Source organism: Sphaerodactylus townsendi, linkage group LG09, assembly GCF_021028975.2.
Source record: "Sphaerodactylus townsendi isolate TG3544 linkage group LG09, MPM_Stown_v2.3, whole genome shotgun sequence".
Taxonomy (NCBI): domain Eukaryota; kingdom Metazoa; phylum Chordata; class Lepidosauria; order Squamata; family Sphaerodactylidae; genus Sphaerodactylus; species Sphaerodactylus townsendi.
This window is the reverse complement of record NC_059433.1, coordinates 83,069,279-83,092,277: the sequence shown is the minus strand read 5'-3', so window position 1 is coordinate 83,092,277 and position 22,999 is coordinate 83,069,279. Positions and strand designations below refer to the sequence as shown.

General features: G+C 43.2%; 1 protein-coding gene across 1 annotated transcript in view; it reads right to left on the bottom strand.

Moving 5' to 3' along the window:
- ANGPT1 (angiopoietin 1) overlaps nucleotides 1–22,999 on the bottom strand; it is a 152,875-nt gene that overhangs the window by 63,909 nt on the left and 65,967 nt on the right. Inside the window, exon 2 of the mRNA XM_048508307.1 lies at nucleotides 676–831. Coding sequence (XP_048364264.1) covers nucleotides 676–831 — 156 coding nt within the window. The remainder of the gene's footprint in view (nucleotides 1–675; nucleotides 832–22,999) is intronic.

Genomic DNA, 22,999 nt, shown 5'->3' with positions numbered 1-22,999 from the left:
CGACATATCTCCACCCTCACAGGAGTGCAACCCTCTCTATGACAGACTGTCTCTTCAGTACTTAACAGCCCTCATTGGCCTTGTTGGCCCTCATCCATTTTATACAGATGCATTCAGCTACAAGAGCCCTCAGCTGTGGCCTGACATTATATAGCTCCTAATTTAATGCCTCACTGTGAACTTAGCCTCACTGGTCTCTTGTCAAGATTTGTCAGGTTGCATGTTGCTATCAAGATGTAAACATATGGCCAGTGGAGTAAATTCCCAGTGATTGTAACCCTGTCACAGAAAATAAAAAGAATCCAGGCTAGCATAAAGCGGGAAGAGATAATGCATTTCAAAGACACATTCGGAATTTTCGGCATTCTTGATACTTCGGTTGGTAGCTGAACTGTTTATTTGAAGTCAGCAGCGGTTCCCTTTCTTGGCTAGTCAAGCCTTGCAAAAGTACGCCAAGTCAAATATGCCAAGCAATTCCTATTTGGCCCACACCAAAACACTTAACTGGAACCAGCCTCTGTGGCTGTTGCCACCAGGAAAGCAGGATATGTGTATGTTTCTTGGAGCATGATGTGTTGGGAAGCACAGTGTGTATGAATGGTAGAGCCAAAGGGCAAGAAGAGAAATTGTTTGGGCATAGTTAATGTTCTGGTGAACGCAGCTGTGGAAATCTACCTGGGTTTCGACATCTGTGAGTTTTCTCGTCTGCTCTGCCGTCTGGCTGAGAAGGCTGGTTCCTATCTCCAGCATGGTAGCTGTGTGGTTCTGGACAGCATTCTGCTGTAGCTGAGCCATCTCTGACTTCATGTTTTCCACAATGTAGCTCTCAAGCTATGAAACAGAAAAGATAATAAGGTTTGTTTTTAGAAAAAATATGGTATCAGTAAAATTCACACCTACCGTGTAGGTGCCTGAAATCTAGCCTAACACAACTGTGGCAGAGCTGCTCAGTAAGCCACATGGAAAGAACTGTCATTCAAACACACAGATCCATCATTTGATACCACATGTTGACATAACTCAGAGATGTGCTGGTGAACATGTGCATTGCATCAATTAAAATGACTGAACCGGAGCTAAATTTTTTGGCAGACACACTTTGTGTAACAGGAAAGCATGCTGCCCGTGATCTTCTTGATGTGCACGGTCACCATTTTGTGGGAATAGGTCAATTCTAGCTTCAAAACACATGGACCTGAACCCACATTGAATTGTCACTGCGTGCACCAAATATACCATTGTGCTATTCGTACAAAATGGCAATCATGTATATTGAAAGGTTCACACACAGTACCATCTCTTTATATGTATGGCTGTATTAGGGTAGCCAAGCCCTCAATCAAGGTGGAAGATCAACTTCATTCCTGAGAAAAATTAAACGTTAGAAGAAATAAACATTTTAAAAACTCACCATCGTCACTTGCTTGATGACATCACTTCTGGGGAATAACTAGAAATGATGGTGGTAGCTCTAGGAATTACAGGAAACTCTATGGTTTTAACACAGAGTTTCCAGTGATGCCTAGTGCTATCACTGCAATTTCCAGGAGTGACATCATCATGCTGACAACAGGGTCCCCCACATAATTTCTCCATCCACACCTTTCTGCTGATTGCCAGACAACCCTGGGCTGGATCATGAAAATTATAACAACTATATGTATGCTGTTTTTATGTTGTACACCACCCAGAGCCCTTCGGGGATGGGGTGGTATACCAAATCAAATAAATAAATAAATAAATAAACTAAAAGGGGGTATGTTTAGTGATAATAACTGGCCCAGTTCATATTGCAGGGGCTTCATAAAGACTTAAAACCCAAGCCTTTCTAACACACTGACTATACCACACCTGCTCTCTTTAGCCAACAAAGGGGCAGCACAGCTTGTAAGAAGAATTGGTTTCTATACCCTGCTTTTCTTTACCTTTTAGCAGCCTCAAAGGGGCTTACAATCACCTTCCCTTCCCCCCTTTGCAACAGGCATCTTGTGAGGTAGGTGGGGCTGAGAGAGTTCTGAGAGAACTGTGACTAGCCCAAGGTCACCCAGCAGGCTTCATTCGGAAGAATGAAGAAATAAACCCGCTTCACCAGATTAGAGTCTGCCACACTACACCTTGTGGATTTTGGTATTATTAGATCCACACTCTTACTATGATAGCTCTTATCAAATAGAAGGCTCACAGAAACATATTATCTCACACAAAACACAATACAGCCAGTGTTTTGCAGTGGTTGGAAGGCTGTGAGCCTAGGCAGTAGGAAGGCTTTATAAACCAGGCAGGGAAAGGATAAACAGGCAGGTAGTGACACACATAGCTGAGTGGGCAGGGAAAACACATGGGCTGGAAACTCTCTTCTCAGCCCCTCCCCAAATCTTGACCTGGCCTTTATATACACTTTACATAACATAAAACAGAAATCACATAAAATCGTAGCCTTTCACCCTCTTCCTGCACAACATATTTCAATTCAGGGTCCTTCTGCTATCATAGGACATGCCATTTTCTACACAGGCAAAGTAGGGAGGGAGATGTCAGCAGAAAGTTATGATCCTTGGTCCTTTCACATGCATATATGTTTAGGAATTAATCCTGCCCTTCTGGAAACAGGTTCACTGCAATTTCCCTTGTAAAAATCAATCATCCAGCACTCTTTTACCCACCAGCTGATTCAACAAGCTATGTGGTGATCTGCCTTGTAACAAAATCAGTGGGGGCCAAATGGACTCTTTCCTTTTTTTTCTTAACCTCTAATGGTGCCTCAGGGACTACCAACACGGCCATGAGTTTTTTAACTTATGCTGGATGGAGAGAGGGGAGGGAGAATTATAATCTATCTGTAGTGGCAATGGTTCTTTTACACATGTAGCAATGAAACTAGACTTCTGGAAAATGAGATGCACTGCACAACCACACAAATGGTGACAGCGCAACAGAACAGGAAGAACAATTGGCCTGTAGTTGTTTAGGAACAAGAATGAAATCCCTTTGCTACAAATAAGATGAGTTGCTGACCTCTCTCCTGCCCAGCACTTGGTTCGTTTGCTTGACTAATGTGCTTGTCAGTTCATGGAAAGACAGTATAAAACAATCATCCATTTATAAAATCTTTCAGAGGCTTCCTGTGACAATAAAGGAGAGAAAGACCATACAGCACATTTCACAATAGCCTGTTCAAATTATCCAAATCATTTGCTACCAGTTCTTTATGTTGGATGACAGAAATTGGGATAATTATAATATACCTTCAGTAGTAATATTGCTTGTACACATTAGCAGTTCTGAAAAAGAGCAAAAACACACAAATACTCTGGTATGGCTCCATTTTAGGGCCCCTGAGTACTTGAAGAAGCTCAATATATGTTGGATTCCACAGCCACTGCAACTTGGTTGAGCTACGAGGGGCCAGCTTGAGCTGATTCTGAATATGTGACATATATAAGCCTATCAACATTGGGAGAAGAACGTTTTGGGTGACACCACTATGTGAGCAATTCCCACCTCTGACACAGTAAGGAACACAGATGGTTCATTTAGGCTGAGAGACTGTAAAATGACAGCAGACCTGAGTGACTTCTGAAATAAAGAACAGATAAGTGTTGACTAGATGCCAGCATCTTCAGAGTGTTTTAAGATGTAAGAGCTGCTTCTGCTAGTTTTGATGATATTTGTTTGGAGTTTATAGCCTGTTAAAGTGAACTGGCAGACTGTGGCCCTATGCACAGCTGCCTGTGTTATTTACTCAAACAATGGCTATTTAAATACATTGAGAAGGGAGACACTTTTGGGGAAAAAGACACATCAGTAGCAACTGCGATCTTCACACTTTGAAGGCTGGCAAGCCAGCTAGTGCCAGTGGAGTATTAGTAGCACACAAGTTGGCGGTGCCTCTGGAATCTTATGGGAGGCAAAATAAACACTTGGGGAATCTCTTTTCCTCTCCCACATAATGCAAAAGTGTGTGACAACTGAACTTTGGGGCCAGCTGAGCAGCTTTCCGATCAACTAATCTTGAACTCAGAAATCTGGCACTAGGGCTCCATCGCAGAGATTACGGACATTCGGTGCCAAGTGAGCAGAAAGTGAGAAGCACAATGTCGGCAGGGGGTCTCTTAACCTTTCTCTCCCGGTGCTATATGGAGCATGTTTTGAATAGACAATGAAGAAATGTTTTGAATAAATAAATAAAGACCATTATAGGGAGACATGGGAATGAATGATGCATGACACCCATCACTTGGCCCTTATTTCACCTCCCATTTCAGTGTACTATAGATGGCAATGGAGTTTGAACCCTTAAGACCCCTTTATAATCCATTTGAACAGCAAGCTGCCAATGGATTTTGTGTGCGTGTGTGTGTGTGTGTGTGTGCGTGTGTGTGTGTGTGTGTTAATTCAGACACAACCAGTTTGGCTCCTGGCTGCTAATGGGGTTCAGACAAAGCAGCTTGTGTCCTGTCAGCACTGCTAGGCTCTGCTGCTTTCAAGGAAAACTGTACTCCCATTTTCAGTTTTTTTTCTTGTGCTTCTGAATTGCTCCAGTGCACTGTCTGAACCATCAGAAACACTTCAGAAAGGACCACTATTTTCTTTCCCTTGGCGATGCGTTCCTTTTCTAGCTTTTCAAAAACGTTCTAAGATGAGCACTATAGCACCACAACAATCCAATGCATCCCAATGCTGGTGCTACAGCAATTCAGTGCCATATCACCAGGACTTGGATGTATTGGAGTGTTATGGTGCTATGGTGTTAAAGAATAAATGTCAGAACGTTAAAATAAAAAAAGCTGAAAAAGAACGTGCTGCCCAAAAAGGCAGGAAAACAATAGAAATGCTGTTCGAACTGGCCAGAGTGCTTCAGAGACGGCTCATAGATGGATGGATGAATTCCCATCTCTGGATCTCTATACTCGGAAGTGGGTCAACAACAAATGACATCATCTTAGAACAATAATCTGAAAGGGGCATTAGAGAGTCCTTGTGTGGTACACTTTGGCCGATTATACGCTAATGCTCTGCCCTGCAGTGAGGGTATGTTTCCTTCGAGGGAGAGTTTTGATTGCAGACATGATCACACTTATGGTGCGGCAGAAACCCCACAGTTCCTGAGAGTGGGCAGACGCCAATGTTTTCCCTGGCTTCATCGGGGTTTCTGCTCCTCTCTGTCTTCCCCTGCCCACTCCTTGCAGGCATTTCTGGGGGATAGATGGGTGGCTTTTAAAAATAAAATAAAATTAACACTAATGTGCCATTGCAGTAGTGATGGCACAATAAAACACTTAAAAAATTAAAGGGCTTTAGAAAAGAAGCAGCAATGTAGCAAGTGCCTGGGAATGACTTGGAAATGGGGGCAGCCAAAATGACTGTAAGCCAACTAGCAGGCAGTGGGCACTTCCTTGGTGTAAATGGAGAAACATGAGGACACCCCTACTGCATCTCCAATGAGGAGTTAAGAGCCTCGGGGTAAGTGCTCCATGCATAATGAGCCTTTGTCTGCAGTTGTAATTAATCTCTTACTTTTTCCAGCTTCATAGCAGTGAAAGCTTTTAAAAGTGGATCTTGGAACAAGGATTCGAGAACGTATATGTCATGGTGGACATTCCCATCCCTCAGATACCTCTCTAGGATACTATAAATTGGAACCTCTTTCACTTTTGTTCCTTATTTTTTTATTATTTATTTTGGTTGTCTTTAAGTGTCAGTTAAAAATTCTGTAATCCCTGGAAGGCACAGAACATGATGATGTTTCATAACATGGTCTGTTTGTTTTCTAATTGCACAAACTATCCCCTTTCTGTGGGGAATTCTCTGGTGAAGCCTTCTTTGGCTGTTCTGCTGATGGACATTTGACCTTTGTGTATAGCCAGTGGTTAGAGATTAGGCAGGACTCAGGTTGAAATCCCTAATTTACCACAAGCTGCATTATGTGATCCTGGGCCAGGCACAAGGTTGTTGGGAAGACTAAAGGGAGAACTAAGTATATTGCCTTGAGGTCCTTTGAGGATAGGTGGGATTGAAATGTGCCAGATAGTCAGACATTATGTTTGCTATGTTGTAGCTTGCTTAATGAATTGAAAACATTTGCGTATACAAGACATTAACTGATTTTTGCCCAAATTGGCTTGTAATGCATAAAACAGATGTTACTCAGATTATTTGTTCAATTAAAAACCAGATAAACTCTAGAATCTGTGAGATACAGTAGGCCGTAGTGGCTTCCTCTCTCCAGAAAATCCTGGGAACTGTAATCGTAAGATTTAGTTGCATGAACATATTGCTGAATGTATCTTTGGCCCACATCACAAGTTACATAGTATGTGCAACAGCATGTATTTACACAGCCCACCTACCCATCACTCACCCATTCCAAAATGAACAATGGCAAAATAGATGGCATATCTAAACTATGCAGGATTCTACTATTCCTTTTTATTCCAGGCAACTGTGACTGATCATTTTCCTAATGGTAAACAGATTGAAATTATTGCAGCTGCTACAGGAAGAAAGAACAAATTACTGAACCTTGTGCTTCTCAGTATCTCTTCACTCATTCACATGCTGAAAGATACTAGCATATTCAAAACAATTAAAACTATTAACAGAGCTCCTGTGATGTCACAGTGGGGCTGGTGATATCACAGCCCTTCTGGCTTCCAAAACTGAGGGTGTTATAGGAAACAAGTAAACAAAGATTCCACCCCTCATTTTCCCTTCTCAGCAATGCTGACCCCATCAAAACCCAGATTTCCTTTCTTCAGTTCTTAGGTCTATCTGTGCTTCACTTTCAATAAAGCTCAAGCTCATTCAGAAGGAACAGAGAGCAGAGAATAGACCAAATATCAGAAAGTTGCTATTCTGATGCACAGTTACAATTCCTGGAGTTGGAGAACTCCAGGCACCACCTGAAAGTTGGCATCCTATAAGGATGAAGGGACATTCTCAAGGCACTTCTCATTGGCTTGAGCAGCTGGGGGGTTGGGGGTTGGGGATGGGTTTCCCTTGGTGTTTTGGCAAACCCTAGTTGCTGAAGCAATGCGTGCGGGAAAGGGGGAATAATACCTACCAGCACTGTTTTACATTCAGGTGAGGATAAATGCAGCCAATGACAATACTGGCTAAGTTTAATGTCAGTGTGGCAGTGTTATGTTAATTTGGATCAATTACTAATACCATATAGTCTAACCTACATATTTGATGTCTCTTGTCTGCCTTTTGAACGCTGGTGCAACTGGAAAAAGACATATTGGCCTAATCACGTACATTTTTCTTGCAAAAGGTAGGCAGCATGCACTCAAGTTCAGAGGCGCTTTGATTTACGGATTGAGGGAGAGAGCAAGGAGAAATACAGGGCACGCGATTAATACCACAGATTCCTTTCATCTGATATCTATCAACAGTCTTCTACAGATGGTAGACTGCAACAGGCTGATGAATTCCACTGGCTGAGGTCAAGAAAGTAACATACGTGATTGTTCGCATACACCTCCTGCCGATCTTAAGCTATGCGTTGCTGGGAAAGGGGTAAACGGGGCCTATTCCTCCATGAGAAATGTTTTCTACATCCAGATCACTCAAGCTTGATTTTTCAGCTTGATAAAGGGCTGGGACCATCAGAACAACTAAACTATTAATTCAGAAACCTTACAACCCTTGACCACGAGGCTGCATACTCTTAATGCAGACTGGCAGGCCAAAGGTCCAAATATTTATGAACTTGCTACTGGATGATTTGATGGCCCTGATAGAAAAATCACTAAAAACTGAGTTTTCCTTTACATTTTGTCCACTTTGCTACAAGCTGTCCTCTCCCACCAGGATTTCAGGATGGTGTGAAGTGTCAGGGGACCTATAACTACAGTGAGGAATAAAACGAGAGAACTAAAATAACCTTGTCTTTAAGGGAGATTTCACTGGACCGTGTAGGTCACGCACATTTTACCTTCCTCAATCTTCTCATAAAAACAACACAAGGATTTGAAGTATGGAAACAGAAAGGAAGTCATAGAACCCGAATAAGAGTTTCTGTTATTAGCCAACAGCCGATGCTAGCCCTTGACGCGATAACTCCGGGAGGTGCTCAGTCCAGGATGGAATACACTGAAATTTATTTTTCTTGTTTTATTCACTACCTTTTATTTCAATGTATTACATGTGTTCCTACTCAGCATTCACCCAGTTTGGTTCAGTCCACTGGAATTGACTTAAAATGTACTCAAATCAGGTCAAGGTTTTTCCGCTTATTTTAGGGTGCTCCAGTTTTGAACCAGCGATATCCAAACCGCTGTGAAAATGGCACATAGGAAGGACAAGACGACAACACACCTTTTGGCTTCACAAAAAGTAAGATATGTGGTTTATCTACCTCATACATCATGCCTTCCTCCCCAGCAGGAACCCAAAATAGTTGACATAGTTACAACTTCCTCGTTTCTCTATTTTACCTCAGAACAGCCTGGTAAGGAACACTAGGCTGAGAGTATGTGGCTGACACAAGGACACCCAGCAAGCTTCCATGGCAGACATGGTGTTTGAACCTGAGTCTCCCAGATCCCAGTTCGACATTGTAACTGGTTCGCTCCACTACTGCCTCTCCTTTTCACTTGAGACATCACACCCACCCTTACTGGGAGCACAGCAGCCATGCACATTGGAAGCATGCACAGTTCACAATGGGCCCAATACATGCAGTTGCCATCCTGTCTGAAAATCACACCTGGGAAAACTATAGAGTTTCAGTGGAATTCTAGAATGTCACAATGATATCACTTTTGGGGTCACACTGGAAGGGATGTCATGCCCATCGTAGTGAAGGCAATTCTAATGTTCTACCCCCCCCCCCTCCGCCCATGAGTTTTCTGTCTGTTGCTGGAACTCAGCTGGGAATGGTCAATGGGAAAAAAGAAATACTTCTTCACTGCCAAAACAGTCTGGACAAAATTAATTTTGGGGAGCCCATGGAACCTGGCAAGTGATGACATTTGCATTCATATTTATTTATTTGTTTGTTTGTTTGTTTGTTTGTTTGTTTGTTTGTTTGTTTGTTTTGTTTCTGCAAGGAAGCATGATGTGGTGGTAAAAGTGATGGATTAAAATCTAGGACAACATACGGACTGCTAAACATCATAAAGATTGCTGGAGGATCTTCTTTCAGCCAAACCTACCTCATGGAATGTTTGTTGTCAAGATAAAATAGAAGAGGAAAGAATGATGCTTTGGGTCCTCATTGGGGGAGGAAAAAGGATATATTGTCAGAGCCTTGCCTTGCCAGGCCTGCTCTGGGATCCTCTGTCGTGTCCCAGGCTACCCCTCCTCTGGCCTCAGAAGGGGGCTGAACTCTCAGATGGTGTCACTTGCGGAATTCTCTTGCCTTCAGAGTCAGCTGTTGCTGCTTCCTCCCCAGCCATCTGGGCACCAAGCCTCTTATTTCCTTCCCCATTACGAACCCTGCCCCTTGAAATCCTGCCCAATACTCTCACTTTCTCACTTGAGCTCACTCCTCCTTTGTACCTTCAGACACCAGCATCCTCACTATTGGTGTCTGCGCACCCCCCTCTCTACAGCAGCAATTCTTTGCTTGCCATCACAGGTGTGGGCCCTGAGAAGGCTACCATGACTGATGCCTCCAGGACCCCGTTGGCCCTCTGTCCACCATACTGCTCCCGGGTCCCTTCTTCCCATACCCATCTCATCTCCCTCCCCTTCCTTGGGGGAACCAAGGCTCAGCCTAGATTTCCCTCCAACACTGCACACCCAGGTCAGTTTCTTCATGCGCTGCCACCTCAGGTGATAGATTCTGCCACAGCACTGCCTTCTGCCATCTCCATGCAAGGACTGGCTTCCTTGGCAGTTTGTGACTCACCTACTCATCATTCAGTAGCTCCTGGGGTGAGTGGGGCTCCTGTCTGATAGCAATGGAAAGGTCTGGTGGTGGTGGGCATCCCCAGACAACATCTACCCTAAACCAACCAACAAATAAATATTCACAATTCATGCTAGGCCAAACTAGAACTTTCATTTTGCCCACAAAAATGACCATCACCATCAGATGGGAGTCCCACCCACCCCAGGAGCCACTGGACAATGAGTCATGAAGAGCTGGGGAAGTCAGCCCTTGTACTGCATATCTCTTCTGTGGTTATGCTGCCCACCTGATCTGCTCCTATGCCTACATTTTAAACATCACACACATTAACACACATAAAGCTGCTTTAAATGGAATATGAGACCATTGGTCCTTTAGAGTGGACATACTCCCAAAAGGCCTGAAGATCTCTAGGAATTACAACTGATCTCCAGCTTTCTGTGATTGGTTTCCTGGGGGAAAATGGCTGCTTTGGTGAGTAGAGTTTATCACATCATACTTATTTATTTTATTAAAACATTTCTATCCCACATTTCCTCATGGTTCAAGCCAGTTTGAGGTCCCTCTCCTGCTAAAAACCCTGCATTCTTCAGTCTCTACCCACAATTCTCCAGGAATTTTCCAACATGGAGTTGGCAATGCTGTGGTCCATCAGTAGCAGAAATGACTACTCAGATTGGCAGATTGGCTCTGATCTTTCATTTCACCGACTGTCGGATCATTTCCACTGGACAGGATGGGAACCGAACCTGGGACCTTGTGTACAGCCAAGCAGATGGTCTACCACTGAGACACAGACCCTCCCCTAACACCCGTAATCTACAATAGCTCACTAGGCTTTCTTTTTCAATTCATGGGACTAGTCTAAACCCATTGTTTTGATTTACATTTCCTTGCAAGGCTGCCTACTTAATAGTGTGGATGCTTTTACCATTACATTCAGCAGCATCTGCTTTCTGTAAACACTCATTATACTGAATCTGGGTTTTCAACTATGTGGGATTACTCAGCGACTATATAATAAAGCTATAACATTCTTAGAAATAAAACTGTCATGGGGTTGAATATCATTGTTTAATAAACATTCCAGAAGATTCTGCATTAGGGGCAATTTTTTGGGGTCATTTGGTATTTTATGAATGATCTTTATAGAAACCACCCAAACATTAATGATTAAAATGGTAACTGAAACTCTGGAGATGAGTGACTGGCTTCCGATGTACGGTGATAAATTTATCAGAGTTACTCTTTCTTTCTGCAGTCAAATAGAGTAGCTTAAGCTACTTAATTCTATTGGCTCAAAATGGATACAGAAAGAAACTGGTCTCCTGCTATTAATTTTAATACACATCAACTTTCTTAGCATTGTCGTCAATGACTAGGGAAAAACCATCACAAGAAAAAGAGTTTGGATTTGTATCTTGCTTTTCTCAATCACAAGGACTTTCAAAGCAGCTTACAAACTCCTTCCCTTCCTTGTCCTACAACAGACATCTTTTGAGGCAGGTGGGGCTGAGAGAGTTCAGAAGAAGAAGAAGAGTTTGGATTTATATCCCCCCTTTCTCTCCTGCAGGAGACTCAAAGGGGCTTACAATCTCCTTGTTCTCCCCCCCTCACAACAAACACCCTGTGAGGTAGGTGGGGCTGAGAGAGCTCCGAGAAGCTGTGACTAGCCCAAGGTCACCCAGCTGGCATGTGTGGGAGTGTACAGGTTAATCTGAATTCCCCAGATAAGCTTCCAAAGCTCAGGCGGCAGAGCTGGGAATCAAACCCGGTTCCTCCAGATTAGATACATGAGCTCTTAACCTCCTACGCCACTGCTGCTTCAGAGAGAGTTGTGACTAGCCCAAAGTCACCCTGCCAGCTTCATGTGTAGGAGTGGGGAAACAAATGCAGTTCACTAGATAAGAGTCTGCCACTCATGCGGAGGAGTGGGGAATCAAACCCGGTTCTCCATATTAGAATCCACCACTCTTAACCCCTACACCAATCTTGTACACACTTGTGTCACCAATCGTGCTGGTGTATCTTCTATCTCTCCTGTTGCTAAAAGCAATTGCAAAAGAGGCTATACCTCCATTTTGGCAATGATGATCATAAATGATGAATTCTTCCATCATAGTTACAAAAATAGAGATAACGTCATTTTTGCTGACTGTCCTCAGTGTTATATATAACTTTAATCATTTTGGAAATGTATACATTTACAGGCTTGTTCAAAATGGCTCACAAACCAAAAACAAACAGTTAAAAAGATTTAAACCCTTTGAAACCAAAACACGGGTGAATGCCTCTCAGCGCAAGTATAACATCTTTAGGACATTATAGAGTTGTGAGGAAGAACTTTGTGCAGGTCTTTTCCCCAACACAACTTAAACCCATTAAATTCCTCTAATCTGGATTTTTCAAAAATCATTAAAATTGTGATCTTTTTGCAATATCCCAAGTTGAAGATGCAACCACGCAAACTCAACAGGCAGGAGACATTGTAAGCTGATTCTGAGTGCTCACCATTGTACAAGTCCCCTATTTACGTTCCCCCCTCCCGTGGCATAGATTTACAGTAACACATTTGTTATTGCCTGGCCATTGCAAGAATTTTGTGTGTTGAACATGTGATGCTACACAGGTGCAACCAATCGGATTGTGGGAAACCCGGCATGGCTGCGAGGGCTCCTTTCTATATGCCTTTGCAACTATGCGTGCGTTATTTTAAAAAATTAAAAAGAGAGAAGTGTTTTCAACTAAATTGTTTCCATGGATTCAAATCATTTTCTGAGCACACAAATGGCACACGAACGGAAAAAAGGAAAACAGGTTCATTTTGTGGAATCCACCATGGTTGATTTTAAAAAAACAACCCCTGAAGGGACATAACTATCATGAGCAATGTAAGGACAGCAAGGAGATGTTCCAGAAGACATTAAAAGCAATAATACCAATAGTCATAAAAGCAGCAGCAGGCAGAATATAAAACAACCAGCTAAAAAAGTATGGGAAAAACTTCAAGGAAAAGCCTGGATGATGAGGAATATGTTGGTTTGTTACCTAAATGACAGGAGGGTAGGTGGTAGGCAAGTGTCAAGGGGGCAGCATAACAAAGACTTGTCTGCTACCCACCCTACTATCATGCAGAAACAAAACACTATTGTCCCCTTCTAATGTTACTTTGGCAGCAGCCTTACTATGTCTCCTTCCAGTACTATTTCAAGGACATCAGGAGCACCAAGGAGGATATTCTTGCCGTGTCTGTGTGGCTTCTACTCCAAAAAGGAGCCACTGAAAGGAGACATATTAAAAAAACTTTCCCCAAATAGTTTCTCATGGTACCAACCTGGTCATGGAAACAGATAAGCAGCAGTGGATTTATCATCTCCATAGCCATATTAAAAGAAACCCCAATGTTCTGCAAAGTAAAATTTTCACTTATTTATTTATTTATTTAGATAATTTCATTCTGCATCTCCAGAGACCTTCTTGAGGCAAGTCACAAGTAAAAACAATGGTATAAAAATCATAAAAACAGCAACATTAACTATTGTATCATGGTGATAGTGTAGTCGTGGCAATTTTATAATCTAGATGTTATTGGATTCACTTCATTTGCCTTCGCCAGCATGGCCAATTACTACACGGCAGGGGCTGATGGGAATTGTAGTCTATAACATCTGGAGTGCCAAAGGTTTGCCACCACGGGCATAGTGGTTAAGAACAGGTGGACTCTAATCTGGAGAACTGGGTTTGATGTCCCATTCCTTCACATGAGTGGTGGACTCTTACCTGGTGAACCAGGCTTGTTTCCCCATTCCTGCTGGGTGACCTTGGGCTGGTCACAGTTCATTCTGAACTCTCTCAGCCGCATCAACCTCACAAGGTGTCTGTTGTGGAGAGGTTAAGGAAAGGAGTTTGTAAGCCCCTTTGAGTCTCCTTGCAGGAGAGAAAGGAGTGTAAACCCAGAACTCTTCTCCTCTTGTAAAAAGCCATTACAAGTGAGCAATTGCCTATCACTGAAACCACTGCTCACTGCCAGAAAATTTGGCAATTGGAAGAAGGGTGTGTGTATTAGGAGCCAGTGACCAGCCCCAACTCATCACTGCCCCAGCTGCCCCAAGAGATGACCTGACTCATCCAGGCAATGAGAACTGGGAGAAGAAAATAGCTGTTTAGGCCTTAAAGACAAGAACCAGCAATTTGAACTGTGCTCAGAAACAGATGGACAGCCAATGTACCTGTTTCCACACATACAGCCCTTGAGAATATCATGGTCACTGTATTTTGGATCAATAGAATATTTCAGATGAATGACAGCCACTACAGTGAGAGCCTGTACTGTTCCAGATGAGGGCTTGGAAAAACCTCTTCCTGCTGATGCTGGTGATGTAGGTTGTATACATGGGCTGTCTACTGAAGTTACAATGTTAGGTCAAGAATTAAGTATTATCACTAACATTTATAGAGCACTGCTTATGAAGAAGTTAAGCAACTCCAAGGCCACCCAGGAAGCTTCATGGCTAAGCAAGGATTTGAGCCTTTGTCTACCCTTCTGAAGCCCAATGTGATTTCCCCCCATACATTAAACACACTTATCTTTGTAAAGGCTGAGTCACTATTTGTACTAGGCATTGTTTAGGCATTTGTATCGAAGGCATTATTTGTATTGAAACTCATACCTGGCTAATAGGACTCCGAGTTAACAACCAGTTGAGAAAGGGGGGACCCTACTGAAGTGTGGTTGACTGCACATGTTCAGTCTTTGACACAAAACTTCAATAAACACAGAGTTCATTTATCTGAATGTTCACATATGTATATGGGCTCACACATACAAATAAACAGTTGGTGTACTTTTTAACACATAATCACTGGAGTAAACACAGCTGCACTTGGAGAATACAATCTGTAAACATTGCTGCTTGTAATCCAAAGTAGTTTCAGTGGTTTGAGTACCCTTGTTCTCAGTAAGGATTACTACTGGCACAACACTGCCTTTTGGAAATCAAAATGTACATGCAATTCCAGTACAAGGTTATCCTGTCAGGAAAAATTTGTCTCCCATGTTCTAGTCACATATGGGGCCTTTCCCCACTTACCTTAAGCCCTCAAGGCCACTCCTCAAGTAGCTGGGTCCTTGGGCACTCTCCCTACCGCAGGGCGGTGACAACGCGAGTCAGCCTCGGGACGCTGCCGTCGCTACCCTCAGTGCGAGTCATTCCTGGCGCTGGAGAAAACAGCGCCTTTTGACAGCGGGGAACCCAGGGCGCGCGCCAGAAATGACGCGCGCAGTGAGTAGCGTGCAGTGACGGCGGCAGTGGGGAAAGGCCCATGATCAAAATACTATTTTCCCTATTGTATTATGTCAGGAAGTAACTGTACCAGCCTAAACAGCTGTTAGAAGTCAATGGGCTTAACAACAACAACAACAACAACAATAATGTGCCTTCAAGTCACAACAGGCTCATGATGACCTCAGAACCAAAGGGTTTTCAAAGCAAGAAATTAACATAGCATAAGAGATACTGGTGCTGGAAAGTGCCATCAAGTCACAACATAGCAACCCCCGCCTTCTCTGGTAGTCTCCCATCCAACTATTAACCATGGTCAATCCTGTTTAGCTTCCAAGTTCTGGCAAGATTAGGCTTGTCTCGGCTATTCAAACTACTTCAATAGAATTGATGGGAACTTAAAGGATTGTCTTATAAGGAGCTGCCTCACACTGAGTCAGAACATTGGGTTTGCTAACCCAAGGACTCTTGGCAGAACTTCTCCAAGGCCTTAATTTTAATTCTTCCCCTGCCACTTCTCTTTGAAGATGAGAGAGCCTTTTTTGTTCAATAGCTAAAGAAACGATACAAAATTCTAAAAGCGTTTCTCTGCTTTTTGTCCTAGTCCTAGATATAAGTCCAAGCCATTCAAAAACAGCAAACAATAATCATGATTTAGTCTGAGACTTCTGCACACGACTCTGTATGTTTTAAGTTGAGATTCGTGTCCAGGGTGTGGATGAAAATCAATGAAACCTTAGGGAACATTTCCAAATAATCTGAAGGGGAAAAAAACAGAACAAAGGTGCATTTCAACCCAAATGAAAGCAACACTAACATTAAAGACACTCCCTAAACCCTTTAGGAGATGATTCCAGACAAGAAACTGTCAGACTTCTACATTGTAAGCGTAGGCTCTACTTTAAATTCTGAGGCAGGAAATAATTCCTAGCAAAAATATACCACATACGTTAGCCTCGGGTTCCTTTTTCCTCATATATTTAACTAACAACAGTGCCCTAGCAATTCAGCGTTTCTTTTTTACTGTGGGCCACCAGTATATACCATCCGCATTGAAGGTGTTCAATGCTAAATGCGGCTCTCAGCTCCTCTATGGAGCACCTATTTGGATCGAAGCTATAAACAAAAATATAAACACAGCCCAGTCCCGTTTCTTCCACAAAATTATGGGCTTACCAAATTGTGCTTCATATGCAGCCCTATGTTTAGAACTCGGCAAATATCATATGCCACGATGGTTCGGCTGAGAACTGCTTCAGATACTGGCTAATGTGCATCCACTATTTGCAGGATCCCTCCAGTTTGTTACACCTCATGCTTTCCGACTATGCAAATTCTAGGTGGCTGAAACTAGTTGAGGGAAAAATCAACACTCTTGGCTTTTCATTAGAGTCGCTAGTCCCTCTTTCCCCTATCAGAAGCTATTATAGCTGCTTGAAAACTAAGCTTATTAGAACAAGAGTATCGGGATATGATAACAGCCAAAGCAGGAAAACGTGTCTCCGGACCCTGCTTATTCCAATTGAACAAGGACACATGGCCAATTATTTACATTGGATCACCACCCCTAAATTAAGAAGAGCTTTAACACTGGCCAGATTCAATCTAATGCCTTCTATGCTGCTCTATGGCAGATATCAACAAATTGATAAACAGAGGAGGCTATGTCCATGCAATATGGGTCAGGTGGAGACACTCCATCATACCCTCTTTCATTGTGTAAGGTTTGCAAAAATCAGAATGTCACAATCTGCACTTATCCCATTTCTGTATAACAATCTAACTGATGCTCTTAAGATACCTATGCTTTTGAACAACATGGATCCCACAGTGTGTGAGAATGTAGCAAAATTTCTGCTAACAATAATAGACGTAAGTCTAGATGAATACCAACCAATGTCTATGTATTATGACCACATATAGCCAGCAGTAATTTTGCTAGCTTCTGTCAGTATCCATGACGCTAAGGAGTTAACTTAGCTGAAGGAATGTCCTATAGTTACAGAAGGACCATGTATATATTCTTAATATTTAGTATTTTAGTACCAGTGTCTATAATTGTATAATAATGGGCAAATTTTGTATGCTGATTTTGTATGTTTATTTTATGCCAATAAAGGCTTGTGACTGATATATTTAACTAGGGTAGGAGTGATGGTAGGAAATATCTGGTTTGTTTCACAAGGCGTCAGGGGTATATCTACTTTAAAAAGTACCTGGGACAAGCCCAGGTGTTGCTCCCCCCCCCCACAGCTGCACCCTGTCCCTACTGGGTAAAGCGCAGTTGAAGGCCAGCGAGCATGGCTGGGTCTAAGCTCGCATCTCAGAGCTGAATCCAAGCTTGGCCCCAGCTAGGCTCGAATGGGCCCTTCTTGCTTGCCCTCCATGGGAGGGGGTGTGGAGCGAGTGGGCCTCATCTTGTTCACAATTTACATGGTGATTGCAAATGGGGTGAGCCAGCTCGCACCACCCCCTCTTAATGTGAAGTCTGGGTGTGGGGCTGATCCCAAGTCTGACCTCCACATGGAGGGTGAGCAGCAGGGGCTTGTTCAAGCCTGACTGGGGCCAGACTTGGATCCACCTCTAGGCTGCAGATCCAAGCCTGGCCCCAGCTCTGGGGCCTCTAGCTTTATACTGTTGGCTGCATCCCCAAGCTCCACCTCTGGTCAGATGGAGCTTGGCGGGGCGGGGGCAGAGCCAACAGTATAAAGCTACAAGGATTGAGAGCAGCACAGGAAGCCCAAAAAGGTTTTTAAAAAAAGACTCACCTTGAATTCCTTGAATAGAAATAAGCCGCAAAAATTGTGCCATATCTCTGCCAGTGATTCCGCAGGAGCACAGGAGCAGAACTGGGTATAGAGGCCAAATAAGGTCAGCCCCACCCCCAGAATGCCTCCACCATGCTGCACAGCTGGCAGTGGGGTGGGAGCACCACTGAAAGTCTGGGTGCCATGGCTAGCTGTCCCTGGGTGCCACTGTGGCCGAGCACCAGTGGATTTGTCACTCCACTGGGGTAAGTCTTCTAAGGAGGGCATTTCTGCTGGCCAAAGCCTGTGCTGCCTCCAGGGAAGATTCCCCCCTCCCAACTTTAGCTGCCCATCTTGTATCAACATTGCCACATTCAAGATTTTGCACACCCTTTTTATTCAGCAGGATGGTTATACCTGACTCCACCTGCTCCACCTGCCTTTTGGATTAACTTGGAAAATATCTACAATGATTTTTCCAGTCACCTGGATTGAGTTTCTAGGGAAGCAGTAGCATAATTAGTTGTTGCTAACAAGAACAGCAGATCGCCTTGAACTTTCTTTATAGTGGAAAAGCAGCATAAAAGTGCTTGTTTTGGATGAGTGCCTCAAGCAGGTCTATGAAGAGGTGCCATATAAACGATTCCAATAAATAAATAATTTAAATAACTAAACACATTTTGCCTGTTCTCACAATTTGCTCTTTTCCTCATCTGGATAGTCCAGGCGAATCTGATCTCATCCGATCTTGGAGGCTAAGTAGGGTCAGCTCTGGTTAGTACTGGGTTGGGAGACCATCAAGGAATTCCAGGGGTGTGCAGGCAGACAATGGCAAGCCATCTCTGTTCTGTGCTTGCATTGAAAACTGGCTGTTGTTGGTTTTCTGGGCTGTGCACCCAATGGTCTGGTAGTTTTTGCTCCAAACCTTTTTGCTCCTTCCAATGCCTCTGAATATGCCAGCCACAGATGCAAGCAAAATGTTAGAAGCAAAAACTACCAGACCACAGCAATACAGATTAGAAAACCTAGTTGATTCCAGCCATAAGGCCATCAACTGTATATTGCATTGAAAACCCTATGGGATCTCTTTAAGTGGGCTGCAACTTGATGGCACTTAATTTTAAAGTGCAAGTCTGTCTAATTCAAAACTTTGTTTACCTTCAGAGTGTGGCAAAAAGGGCTAGGAACAGGAGAAGCCCCTGATTGGCTGTGGTATCCTGCACTCTGATAAGCCTATTGTTCAGATGATGCAGTGGTGGGGGAGATTAACTCCATGACAGAATATTTTGAGAGGCTTTTGAACTTTAGAGTTCCTGGTGTTGGAGTAATCATGTCTTAACTGTGTTTTAAAGCATAGCATCTCTGAGGAGAGTAGTGTTAGTCAGTGTGTTGAAATCTGGCTTGGTCTACTAGTTACAGCGAGATTCTCACATCCATACACAACAGCCCTGTGAGCTGTGTATAACTGCATACACAGACTGAGAGAACTGATGGAGGGGTTTCTTGAAAATCAAGCTGAAGGGCCATATAGATATAAATCAGTGAGGAATATTGACAAGTGAGGAAAGAATTCCAGTGTACCAGTTAGCATGAGATATTGAGTTTTGCTTTGTGTTTCCTCATTAGAGTGTTTTATGTTTTAATTCAGAGTTTTTCTAACTGTTTATGTGTACCAAGCCTGATAGAACCCTGTGTGTTAGCTAGAATAACTTAAGGAACTGTGCTAAGTAAGTAATAACGATCTAACATCTAAGCTGAACTGTAACTGAGAACTGAAACTGAACAATCTTATTAGGTCTGTGCTAGAAAAAACCAAATACTGAATTTCTGTGCCAAGCTCTAGTGTATGTATATTTTACCTGCCTTGCCTCATTCATTCCTTATCTCCAAGTTCTTTATCTCCCTTACCCATCTCATCTCTGTTAATAAACCCTTTATTCTGTTTGTTTAAAATCTGCCTCAGTACTTATTTTTGTGTGCCTTATTGAGGGGTTTTCCTAGGCCCCTTCCGCACACGCAAAATAATGCGTTTTCAAACCACTTTCACAACTGCTTGCAAGTGGATTTTGCCATTCCGCACAGCTTCAAAGAGCACTGAAAACAGTTTGAAAGTGCATTATTCTGCATGTGCGGAATGAGCCCTAGAAAAAAATTAAGTCATCCTTCACCTTCTGGGTTATTTACAGGGCGGAGGGAAAGTGCTTTCATGCCAATAGACTATAACTGAAGCACCTCAGTCCCTGAAGGAAAAAAAGTGGGGAAAATCTGACACAAGTGGTTTCCCTTCCTGAAGAAGAGGTGTGGGGGGTCTGTCGCAGCATCTCTACAAAATATACATACAACACATTGGGTTCAAAGGCATTGGCTTGCCCAAGGCAGCCCAGTGAGGATCAGAGATGAATATAATTATTTTCCTGAGATTCTCACATCCATACACAACAGTTCATTTGCTTCAACAGATTGGTCCAATCTTGATAAAATCCGATCTGGATGTACATTCTTGAAACCTGGTGAACTACTGCAAGCCACAAGCAACTTGGCTTTAGACACAAAGGATTATTTCTTCCCACACAGGGCAGTTTTGAGCCTAGATTTGCACACATGTTCATATAATATCTCCCTTTGATTATGTCTGTTCTTAATGCTGCTAGACAGCCATATTCATCAGTGTCCTATAAACCTCCCAAATATTTATGGTCTCCAGGTTTTACAACACTAATGTGGCACACAAGTGGTTTGGTGATGAATGTCCCATCTAGTTGGCAATGTTTACCTAAGTTCCACCACTACTATTAAAAAAAGCAATATCAATACATCTCTGCTGTATTTAGAGCACAAATAAACTGAGCAGTTCCAGAAATGGCCATGGCAATAAATGAGTAATTTCAGTTTCCCACAGCATCATAAAACAGCAAAAAGCTAATGGAACTGCAGCTCTTCCCACCCTCCTAATTGTCATCATTCTACATTCTTCCATTAATCTCCCCATGGCCTCAGTTCTAACTTTGCATTTATTGAGATTTGCATGAAAACCTACTTTATCTCAGGACCCAACCTCCAGACTGTAAAAATCTTCCATTAAAAAAACCCAGAAATAGCTATTAAAAATTGGGGAGAGAAGGTGGCATGCTATAGCCTGATCTTATCGAATCACGGAAGCTAAGCAGGGTCAGAACTTGAAAGGGAGGCCACCAAGGAAGTCTCTGCAGGGGAAAGCAATGACAAACTACGTCTGCTTCTCAAATCTTGAAACCTACGCAAGGTCAGTACTTGAAAGGGAGACCATCGAGGAAGACTTTTCAGAGGAAGACAATGGTAATCCAGCTGTGCTTCTCAATTACCTTGAAAGCCCCTTGCTGGGGTCACCCCAAGTTGGTTGTGACTTGATGGCACTTTACACATACACCGAGAATTTGAAGTACTTCATTTCATCTCTGACTCTAGCTTTCACTTTCTTTTCTTCATTCAGATATTTATGCCCCCACTTTTCTCTCCAATGAGCACTAAGAACAGCTTACAAGGTGGTGATTCCCTCCTCTATTTGATCCTTACAACAACCCTGTGCGGTAGGATAAGTGAAGTGATCATGACTGGTCCAAGCCCAGAAAAGTGGGGCTTGGAACCTGGATCTACTGGATTCTATACCACAATGGCTCCTCTAGATTTTAAGAAGAGCGGATGTGGAAAACAAAGCATGGGATATCAATGTTAATAGTACAGTTACAAGAAAGCTGTTACTACAGTCAGATGCAGATGTAAATTCTACTAAGCAAAAAAAAAAACAGGTTGGAAAGGAGGAGGAAAGGAAGTCAGGGGAGGGGAGGCTAAAACGTTACACTCTACCTTTAGAAATCTCTCTATTCCCAGACATGCTCCCGAGAAGGGCTGTGGCCCAGCAGAAGAGCTTCTGCTTTGCCCATGGAAGATCCCAGCTTCAGCATCCAGCATCTCCAGTTAAAATGAGCATGCAATAAGTAATGGCTGCCTCCGACCCCTGCTGCTGCCAGTCTGAGTAGACAATACTGACCTTGATCATCTGATTGATCTAATTCAGTGTAAGGCAACTTCGTGTGCATTCCTCCATGATGCAAGTGAAGGGATGCTACCAAAATTCACGACACCTTGTTTCAACTAGAAAACAAAACCAGCAGCACAGAGCTACAAGGGGATGGGGGGTGCACCGGGCACCGGGCGCACATACGCCTGGGGTGTACAAAAAAATCACCTCCCAAGCCCTCCTCTCTTTCCTTTCCTCAAGGGCACCCTCGGGCCCTAGCTCGCTCATTCATCCGACTTTATTTGACTGGTTCTAATTTCAAAATTCCCTTTCCTCAGTTAGGGAGCTGCAAAGGCACTGATTCTCAGTAAAACGGGCCTTCGGAGGAATCCAGCAGTTCCCAGGGAGACCTTGGGGTTGCCAAGGTCTCCTGGGAAGCATATAGTTCCTCAGGCAACGTTTTACTCGAGAACAGACCTTTTGCAGCCCGGAAAAAGCCTTTTGAAAAGGGAAAGTGAACCAAGGTAAGTAGAAGGGGGAAGGGGAGGGATGCGGGGGGGCGCCGCTGGGGTAAGTAGGGCCAGCGGCATGGGGCGGAAAAAATATAGCATACGCATCTGCTTAGTTTGGCCCAGCTACGGCTCTGAAAACCAGGGTTGACTTTGCTTCTGTCCCTCATGATCCAAACTGGAGAGTCTTTACTTTCATGCCCTTGTCTTGTTCATTGCAATGGATTTTCCCACCGCAGTTTTGTACCAACGGTGTCAAAATTGTGCAAAGTCACATTTCCAATGCCAACAAATTGGAACAGCAAGTAAAAGGAGCAAAATGAAAAAGCTGACAAGCAAAGGAGAGCACACAATGCCATGAAAAGGACATGTTCCTACATCCCTTGTTCACTTTGGGTATCGACTGCATAACACTGATAAAGGAATCCCTGGTTGTGGTTCATTCAGTTCAGCTGCTCATCTAAGTCCTGTAAAAATATCTCATTTTTGCACTTGGCTTCAGTTTCCTGGACCCTCCTGTGGTCCATTTGAGTCCAGCAATAAATCTCTGTTAGATAGTAGACAATAATAAACTTGTATTATTCTGCCAAACAAATTCCTTA